Source organism: Populus euphratica, unplaced genomic scaffold (assembly GCF_000495115.2).
Source record: "Populus euphratica unplaced genomic scaffold, PopEup_1.0 scaffold2559.1, whole genome shotgun sequence".
In the NCBI taxonomy this organism is placed as follows: Eukaryota; Viridiplantae; Streptophyta; class Magnoliopsida; order Malpighiales; family Salicaceae; genus Populus; species Populus euphratica.
Genome location: NW_011502403.1, coordinates 9663 through 19562, shown reverse-complemented (window position 1 = coordinate 19562; position 9900 = coordinate 9663). Strand labels below are relative to the sequence as shown.

At 33.2% G+C, this 9900-nt stretch overlaps 2 protein-coding genes across 2 annotated transcripts; one reads left to right on the top strand and one right to left on the bottom strand.

The window, feature by feature from the left end:
- Positions 1 to 1131: 1131 nt before the first annotated feature.
- Positions 1132 to 3107, top strand: LOC105119147 (uncharacterized). The gene is made up of 3 exons (XM_011017254.1): positions 1132 to 1780; positions 2258 to 2430; positions 2643 to 3107. Exons 1-3 carry the CDS (start codon positions 1199 to 1201, stop codon positions 2809 to 2811), a joined length of 924 nt encoding a protein of 307 aa, XP_011015556.1. The 5' UTR covers positions 1132 to 1198; the 3' UTR covers positions 2812 to 3107.
- Positions 3108 to 3846: 739 nt separating this feature from the next.
- Positions 3847 to 6142, bottom strand: LOC105119145 (equilibrative nucleotide transporter 8-like). Its single transcript, XM_011017253.1, has 2 exons — positions 5551 to 6142; positions 3847 to 4805 (listed from the first exon to the last, which is right to left on the bottom strand). Exons 1-2 carry the CDS (start codon positions 6068 to 6070, stop codon positions 4111 to 4113), a joined length of 1215 nt encoding a protein of 404 aa, XP_011015555.1. The 5' UTR covers positions 6071 to 6142; the 3' UTR covers positions 3847 to 4110.
- Between the last annotated feature and the right edge of the window lie 3758 nt (positions 6143 to 9900).

The window sequence follows — 9900 nt, the reverse complement described above, 5'->3', positions numbered from 1 at the left end:
TATAATTGTGAGAGATTGTTATGTATACGCAGTAATGCACACGTTCATAAGAAAAAATGAAACCATGAATATTTTGTTTTTTCCTTTTATGTGAATGGAAGAGAAGCACGTTGATACTGTACAGTGATTTCGTTTGGATCATAGAGTAAATAGTAATTCATGCTTTTTCCTTGATTTTTCTCTAGAGAGTATTAATACGAAACATATGCCTTAATACATAATTATATACTATAAAGTTATATTGGGTCCATAAAGAAATGTTATAAAAGCACACCATAACTGCATGATAAATTAAATTTCAAAAGAAAATAAATAAGTAAATAAAGACTTTCTTCCTAAACAAAAATTAAACCATGTTAAAATCAATAAGAAAAAAATTATTTTGATTGATTAATACTAAATCTAGACAATGTTTCTCTAATTAAAAAGGAAGACTATGCATGTTTATATATATATATATATATATATATATAGTTTACAATAAAACCTGGATGATTAATGACTTTTAATAACCAATTAATTACTCAACAAATAAATAAAACAATTAATCACCTACATTATTTATTAGTGGCCAATTATCAACTGCAACCAACAATCCATCAATTAATCATGTTATAAAATTAAAAAGAAAAAGAAAAATAAATAAATTATTCCAAAATTATACATATTATAAATAAAAATTTATTTATTAAATTTGACTAAATCAGACAAATTCCAGTGACATAACATCAAGTAAATTTAAAAGATTTTTTAAAATTTTTATCTAAACCTATAATTTTTTGATAATCTAGAATAATATTGCCTTATTTTCAAAAATAAAATAATATTATTTTAAAATTAAAGTTCCGAAACCCGTGACCAAGCTTTGATGACAATGGTAAAAAGAATACAATTCAAGAAAAGATTTTTTGAAAACCATAAAATAGAAAAACAAAATTCTAAAATTAAAACTTTAGATCCTTTACCCAAACAAGCCACTGATACCGAAAATTAAAACTTTAGATCCTTTACCCAAAAAAGCCACTGAAACTCCAATACCGAAAAAAGAACGTGTATAGTACTCTCCGAATCCCTACGTTAACAAAATCAACGGCCAAGATTCAATCCTTACTCCTATATAAATACATCACCTTCTCCTCCATCTCACATGCCAAGGCTCCACACTTGCAGAGATTGAGAGCAATCCAAGGCCAAAAAAATGCTTCTTAGAAGCTCATCAACGCCAATTCTGGATTCATGGATCCCTCCACACTTGAAAGAACCATCTCCAGAACCCGAATCTGTGCACCAATTTCAAAAAACCCGACCCATTTCGTTGACAGCATCATCTTCTAGTCCATTTTCTTCCATTTCTTCACAAGATCATGATTCTATTAAAAGAATGACAAGAGCCTTTTCCGAGGCAGATTTAAGGGACCTCTCAGTGCCAAAGAGAAAACCCAGTAACGGAATCTTGAATGGAATCCCTGTTGATGAAGAAGTGGAGAAAAAGGTGTCATTTTGGGAGGGAGGGTTGTTTTTTGAAGGGTGTGAGGCTGGAGAGAAGGGGGAGGGTCATAATGGGGTGCTGGAGGTTTCGGTGACGGGTGGTGGTAGTGATGGTGGAGGACGGAAGTTTTGTGGTGGTCGTGGTAGGTCGGATTTTGGTGATGATGGAGGATCAGGGTCTCGGGAGTCTAATGAGGGGACTGAAACTACCGATGTTTATTATCAGACGATGATTGAAGCCAATCCTGGGAATCCTCTTTTTCTCAGAAATTATGCCAGATTCTTGAAAGAGGTAAGTGTTTGCTGTATAGCAAAAGGTTCTTGCTTGCATGTTTTTTGATATTTTTTTGTTTTTTGTTTTATTGAATTTGTTTGTGTTATGGTTAGATAATGTGTTTTGTGTTGTTTTCTTTTTTCTTTTTTTAATTTTTTTGAAGTTTAAAGAAATGGGAAGCTATGTTTCTGTCTTGTGTAGTTAATGTAATTGTATATCAACAGTGAATATCCATCTGAAATTTGTGCCTTTAAAGCTCCTTTTGTATAAAAGTTCTGCTCTTTGTAGGAAATTACTTTAATGGATATTCTCAAAGTATAAAGTTGTTGAAACTCTATGCTACAGAATCGTGAGAAAAAATGTTTTTTAGACATAAAAAATGATTTTCATACTCAAAAGGTAAGTATGAGTAAATTAGGAATGATTTAGTAAGTGAATAGGAGCCAATCTTGTTGGGCTAGATTGTTCTAATGTATTGTTTTGGAATTGGAACAGATTCGTTTGGATTTTGTAAAAGCTGAAGAGTACTGTGGCAGAGCAATTCTAGCCAACCCTAATGATGCAGATGTTCTTTCAATGTATGCTGATTTGATATGGCAGAGTCATAAGAATGCTTCTCGTGCTGAATCTTATTTCGATCGAGCTGTTAAAGCTGCCCCCGATGATTGGTAAGCACCATTGTTGATTGTAGAGTCCATTAAATTTGCTGCTGGAACCTTAGAGACATGAATTATTTCATGATCTTTGTTTCAATGTTTGATGGGAAAAAGGATTGTACGTGGATAGACAATTATCAGTATTACAGTATTGTACTTTACCATTGTCGCTGTAGTTATGATGGATGCCAAGTTTTAAATATGTCTTTGTTTTGATGCTGCAGTTATGTGATGGCATCTTATGCTCGGTTTCTTTGGGAAGCTGAAGAGGAGGAGGAGGGGGAGGGGGAGGACGGGGAGCAGGAACAGAGAGAAAATATGAGCAAATTGTCACCGTCAACTTTTTTCCATGGATCCAAGCCTCCTCTCCCTCCTTTAGCCGCCTCATCTTGAGACCACCACCTTTCCCAAAAACCTTGTATCATAGCTTAGACATAACTTCTGACCTTTGTTTATACATCCTTTCTTTTTACAATTTTTGTAGTAACCTTTTAAGCTGCTCAGTTGAGTTGTTTGATTACCATGCTTTGCTCCTCTAGTCATTCGATGTAGAAAGAAAAATAAAAGATAAGACGAGTTTTTATGGCATTACCTCTCTTACTTTCTGCTTAGCTTGTTATATATTTGTCAATAAAGTTCTTTTGTTCTGGCAGGTATTGCTGCCACTGCGTAGTGGAGTTTTGCTGAAACTTTGAAGTTTGAAATATCCTTTCCTCTGGTCGTGCAAGTAACCCCCCCTGTAGATAAGCTTTGTGGTTGGACAGAAAAGAGCTGTAGATATTAGTATAATTAAGACATTAACAATGCGTTTAGCATGTTATGTACTGCCTCTTAAATTTCATTTAGGTTTTTTGCTTCACCTTTAATTAACCTGAAGGAATGAAGGAAATGATAAAGCCTGGATAGATTAAATCGTTAAATTATCATGTTCTTTCTTCCCCTGTATTCAATAATAGTCCCAGGAGGTTTAAAATTTTCTATATGCTATTTGCTAGTACAGTAACAGGACCTGATCTACCATTTTGCCAGGATGTGTGTTGTTAGGTTAGGCTTGCCTTCACATCAAGTTTTGGGGTTAGGGGCTCTGCGACTGCGAAGCTATGCTTGCAACTCAAGCTAAGTCCAGTAAGACTGAACCAATGTGATTATTTTGGGTCCATGCCAGCTCCCTGATTGATAGTATCAAACAGCTTCCAGCTAGAGATTGAATAGTCAAAGTCTCGACAAAGGCTAGTGGAAGCCTGGCGGACATGCTGTCATTGAACGTTATAGCTCCATTTTGTAAGCAAATTCACTAACAGCTACCGGGGGATTCTGATTCGCGTGTTGTGAGATATATCGAGATTTTCTCGTTTTAATCATCTTTCAGTGTATGTTTGAGGTCATCTGCCCCCTGTTAAACCATCCTTTTGAGTGCGAATGGGAATATTTGGAGAGTTAAACCTGTGCTTTAGAAAGGGTAAGAAGAGTAATCTAATCTTCTTCAATACACGAAGGATAAGGATACTTTCACTCAGAACAATAAATTAGCAGTTGATTGGGAAACTAAAGATTGATAGCTCTAAAATTCATATCATGCAATGGGAATTGCCATCGATTATTCCTAGTGCTAACCTCCAGTTACCTTTGTTCTTGAATTTTACTTGTGAATGTAATCTGTTCCCAACTAGCTTGAGAGACCGAAAAAAAAGCTCAAACGATCCAAAACCAGCCAATAACTGATCCACCAACCAGCCCTATTCCGAGGAACACAACCATTGCAATTGCAGATAACTCTGCTTCTGAAACTGATACTGCCATGGGAGCAAGGATCATGAGAACACTTGTCAGATAGCCGTTAGTCACTCCGAGCATAAAAGTTAGAATTGCCACGGGTACTTCAGTTTTCAGCCACTTGGGTCCTTCGAGACAAGCTGCAAAGAGAGGATAGAACACAAGCCTGAGAATGCAACCCCATGTTGCCTTCTTAATGCTCTTCAGAACATATATTGCTGTTAAAGATTTCCCTGTGAAGTCTGCAACATTGTATATTGTTATTAGCAAAACGGGATACCAATCTTTTAGTAACTTGGACGAGAGATCTTCTGCTATGAAACCAGGAAATATCGACAAAGTCACGATATAAATCATGAGAACACCAAAAGCTGGCCATCGGATTTTTCTTGCTACAGCCCAAAATTTTGGTTTTGGAAACAGTGAATCATCAGGAGCAAGTTTGTAATGCTCTTCCATAACTGGTAGTTTGTATAACAAATTGGAAGAGAGAGCGCAACACAGTAGAATGATGGCGCTAACTATAAAGTAGAAGTGAGCACTTGTTCGGAGACGTTGAGGGTTCTGAGGGAGTGATGCCTTTGTAATGATTCTCAAGATGGAAATGAGAACACCTGTTAAAAGCAATTGATGTAGTCAGGGGAACAGAGTATGATTCTTTGAGCTGTCTAACAATATCTACTTCACCAAAGAATACTTGCTTTCACTCATCTACACCTTACATGCAAAATACAGTTCAAGCAAGACAACAAACATGTATTTTACATCTTTCTCCTAAAAATATGCCATGAATGATACAGTTTAAAACCAACTTCTCGGAAGCATAGCTGATAGTGGTAATAGGGTTGTTTTCTGATGGATTCATTGAGGTTCTAGTCCCCTGCAATCTCAAAACTCACGAAATTCTGAATCATTTGATGCTCCACAAGGCATGGAAACTGTTCAAATCTTTCCAGAAGTTATGTTCTGCCAGGAAAGTACTTGCTGGCAATGATGGAAAAAGTGAAAACATGCTATTGCTGGAAATGATTGCTTATTCTGAATAACCTGTCTAAGGACAACAGTGAAGATTTGTGCCTTGATTAAATTCGTGGAAGTAAATCTATAACTTTGGCCCTGAAAGGAAAAGACAGTCTCCTTAGGATGCTATTTATCTTCATCAAATTCTCTCCAACAGGTGAAAATGATTCCACGACCACTATGTTGTTTGCTTTTAATTCATAATTGGAAGAGACAACATGCTTTATCATCATAAGAACTTACCATCGACCATGTTTCCTACTCATCTACTCTTTAATACTTCCTTTTCTGTTGAATCATGGAAGAAATAATAAGAAAAATTGGGGTATTATATAATACCTGAAGAGGCAGTTCCCGCAAAAACAGCCTGCATGTACTGTTTTGGAAGCTTTCCAGCTGCTCCTATCAAACTTCCTCCTATCAATCCATCAGCTATACCACAAACCACGACTGATGCAACTGTCACACCATAGGCACCATTTGATCTCCCTTCTGGCCCACTGCCACTCGAAGACCAGTCTATTAGTGGAGCCACCATTAGAGAGAGTACAAAAATGCAAAATCCCATGTTCATTCTTAATCTGTAACTTAGCTGCTTGCTCCAGCCACCCCAACTCACGACTATTAGTAGAACCAGAACAGAAGAGCTCATGTAAGCTACAGAAAAGACCTTCTCAATGTGCTTGGTTGGATAGAGATAGCCAAAGTAATCAATAGCTGTGATAAAAGCGTTCCATGGAAGCAAATTACCAGCACCAAGCAGAAAATGGATTGTATAAGCAATTTTGTAGGTGTCCCTGGTCTCAGGATGATCTGCAGCTCCTTTCTCACCTTCCATTTTTTGCGTTCTTGCAGTCATCTTATTACTTACAGTCTTCGGTCTTAATATAGGCGGAACTAAATGTTTCAAATTTGCGATATGTCATGTTGATTAGAAAGGCATAAACAAGCTGAGCTGATGAAAGAGACTCTGCCTGGCTAGCTGGGGCCTATACATGTCATAAAGTATTTGCTCATCTTTATATAGTGCAACTAACAAAATAAGGAGGTCACTTATGGAGGTCGCACATGCATGACATGCTATATAGTCACTTATGCAAACCCTGTACAACTAGTGTTATTTTAGGAAAATTTTTTTTTAACCTCGTTAGCTTGGGATTTGTTTTTCATTGTGCTACGTGGAGAAAAAAAAAAAAACTAACCAACAACTTCCTAACATGAGCCAGAAGGCCTTGTTGACAGCTTCACATAGTTTTCTTTTCTTTGTTTTTTTTTTTTCTCAGATTTGATTGATGGGTTGGTTATGGAATCAATGGGGATAATTCATGTAGGAAATTATGGATGGGTGATGTTAGAAGCACCTTTAATTGCACTACCTGCACATGGTGTAGGTTTTGATGGCAGTGTGACTAAGCCAGAATCTTACAAAAACTATTTGCTAGTTAGTCACCAATAATCTATAACCACTGAGCTCTAGCAATTATTGGGTCCATTTGAAGTCAGATCACAAGTCTTTTCCAGATTTTCAACATCTTCCTGCAGATCTTTTCACAAGTTGCAGGACAATCATTTGCTAATGAGAGGGGAAAGAATCCAGTATCAACTCATCCGCTAATTTCATTGTTAAAGCCCTTTCGGCTTCATAGCAAGTATTTTTCAATGCAAGATTTGATTTCTCTCTAATTTTAGTATCTCTAAAGGGTTTACATGTGCCAAACTGGTCCAGTCAGGGGTGGTGCCTTGAAGTGAAAGGAAAGGCCTTTCGGCTTTCGGTGTGAATTAGGTCCCCTGTATGATTATCATGCGGAACTTGATTTTGTCCTCAGATGTCAAGAGATGTTCAGAATTGTAGATATTGATCCCCACAAGCCCCCCATTAACATCTGTCAATACTGCTATTATAAGCTGCAATCATTCCTTATCTTTCTTCTCTTTTTTCTGCTACTTTATGATGACAGGTAAACCATCAACAGCCCACCATCGTCCCCGCAACCTGGTGTAAAATCCTACCTTAAAGAAAGGCTTCTTTTACAAAATCTTACACAAAAATGTACCATGATGATGACGATGATGATGATGATGCTATTGGTTTGAAAAATATTAAGTTTCTGCCTATTCAGAAATTTTTCAAACTCAATGACGGAGACAGACATGAGAGAATAGTAATGGATACAGTATTTGCAACTGTTAACTAATTATAACACAAAAGCAGCTACTGTTCGCCATACTTCAAAATTGTCTGCAGCAATTCAAGAGCATGTCATAGCAGAACTTTTAGACCATAAAGAACACAACAACAAAAAAGCAAGCTAATGTTGGCCATACTTCAAAAGTATTTAGCTACAACACTCCATAATGGAGATTGACTTCCCCTTATGGTAATGTGACCCTAAGGTTGTCAGCAATTATTTGTTTTATGTCAGCAATATTTGTTGCACGGGAATTCTTTATGGGATTTAATTCTTGTTTTCTTTTAGCTTTTAACCAAAGGTTAAGGGGCAAGGTGGCGTTGATGTACTTCAAATCATAATCCCCCCTGACTCATTCTTTGTAAAAAATTATACCAGTCGGCAGTTATCCCGTATGCGTTTGATTACCGTATAAATAATGAGAAAAATAAAATAAAAATGGGGACAATGAGATATATTTTTCTGTATATTTCATCTTGGAATTACAAAAACTCAATTTAAAACTATCCTAAAACAAATTTATTTTAGGTAGCATTTGATTACAGTATAAAGTCAGAAGAAACAAAAGGACTTGGGAGACAGAGACATGCACCATAGGCTTAGAAAGAAGAAGAAAAAAGCAATTGATTTAACCGAGGTAAAATATCAAAACTCGTAATTTTAATAATAAAATCCAGTTATTGTTATAATAAAAGTTAAAATAAATTATAAAATTTAATTTTTAATCCATTTAATTTTAAATTTTAAAATTAAAAAATCAATTAAAAATAAAAAAAAATACCTCGAATTAATTCATATTAACTTATTTAGCACAATTCTTGAATTATAAGGCTAAAATAACTTATAAAAATAAAATAAAACAAATAATAAAATCTAATTTTTAATTAAATTTAATATTAAATAATAAAATTATAAAAATTTAAATCAATCTAATTAACTCGTTAAACCTATGATTCATGTAATGAAAATAAAATAACTCAATAAAAAAATATTAAAAAATATTTTTTTTAAATAAAGCAATAATTAAAAAGATATTATTTCAATAAATAATATTTAATGAAAAGGACTACATAAAAACCCTTCTTATTTTTAAAGTAGTATAGCCCCTCAACTCTAAATCTCTCTATTCTTTCATGAATTGAACATAAAACCTCCAAATATAATCCCAAAGTTTTTAGACATTTACAAAAAATCAAAACCGAAAGGTAGTCTAGAATAGTGTTGAAGCAATAATAAGTTTTTTTAAAAAAATATTTTAATACAAAATAAGTTATATTAAGTTTTTTTAATATTTTAATACAAAATAAATATAATAATAAATTATAAAACCTGATTGAGTACAGGATTATAAAATCCTAGGTTGGATTTTTGTACCTTTATTTTGTCAATATCTGCTAGGTTATGCCCACAGTAGAAGTTTATCTAGTTTCATGCTATTGTTTGCATTTTCTTTCCTCCTATCAGTCAATTATCAATAAACACAATGCAGCTATTATTTGAATTTGTTTTCATTCATCCATAATATTTGTAGTTATTAAATTCAATTTTAGCCTTATTTGGGCTGATTTTTCAATTGCATGTGATAAATTATTGAGGTTTTATTGATTTGATTAATCAATGCTAAAATAAACAAATAAAATGAAATGCTATTATTATCGTAACCTATTTTTGAACCCTCACACAAAAAAATAAAACTATATAAAAAAATAATAGTGAAAAAATAATGTCAAAACACCCGATAAATGATCAAAAATTGGTTGAAAAAGTTTAAAATTATAAAAATTAAAAATTAATAATATTTTGTTGACTGATGAGAACTCTGTTAATAAAAAAAAATTGAATTTGAGGAAAAAAAATTCAAAATCAGATGTTTACAGGCTCAATTAAATTTTATTAACCGATAAATTTTAGACACCACAACCAAATCTTAGATTTTATCAAACAAAAAAATACAGATTATTTTGGGTAGGGTACAGTTGGAGTATTAATATATTTTCTTTACACAACTAGTCTCCATACTCTTTCTATGAAACTAATTAAGGTTCTTAGTAACTAGAATATTAAGTGGTGACTCTTAGTTCATATTTTATTAATAAAAGATAAAAATTCATTATTTCTCTATATCTTACCAGAATTGACTACAAATCTATTTATATATACAATTTTTTTTTAAAATAAACAATTACCACGACATACAATAACAATAATTATCCGTACACATACAATAATTATCTTAATAAAAAAATTATTTTGTCTTGAATCAACTCAATAATTTAAAGAGTAATAAAAAAAAACCTAAACTTATTTACCTGGTCTATATTCAATTAAAAAACTAAAGTTATATTACAATAATAAATTTTTTATTTGTTTTTATATTTTAAAAATATTTTTAAAAAAATTTAAGACCTTTTTATTTTTTTTGTTTTACTGTTTTTAGATTATTTTGATGTAATGATATTAAAAATAAAATTTAAAAATAAAAAAAATATTATTTAAATAT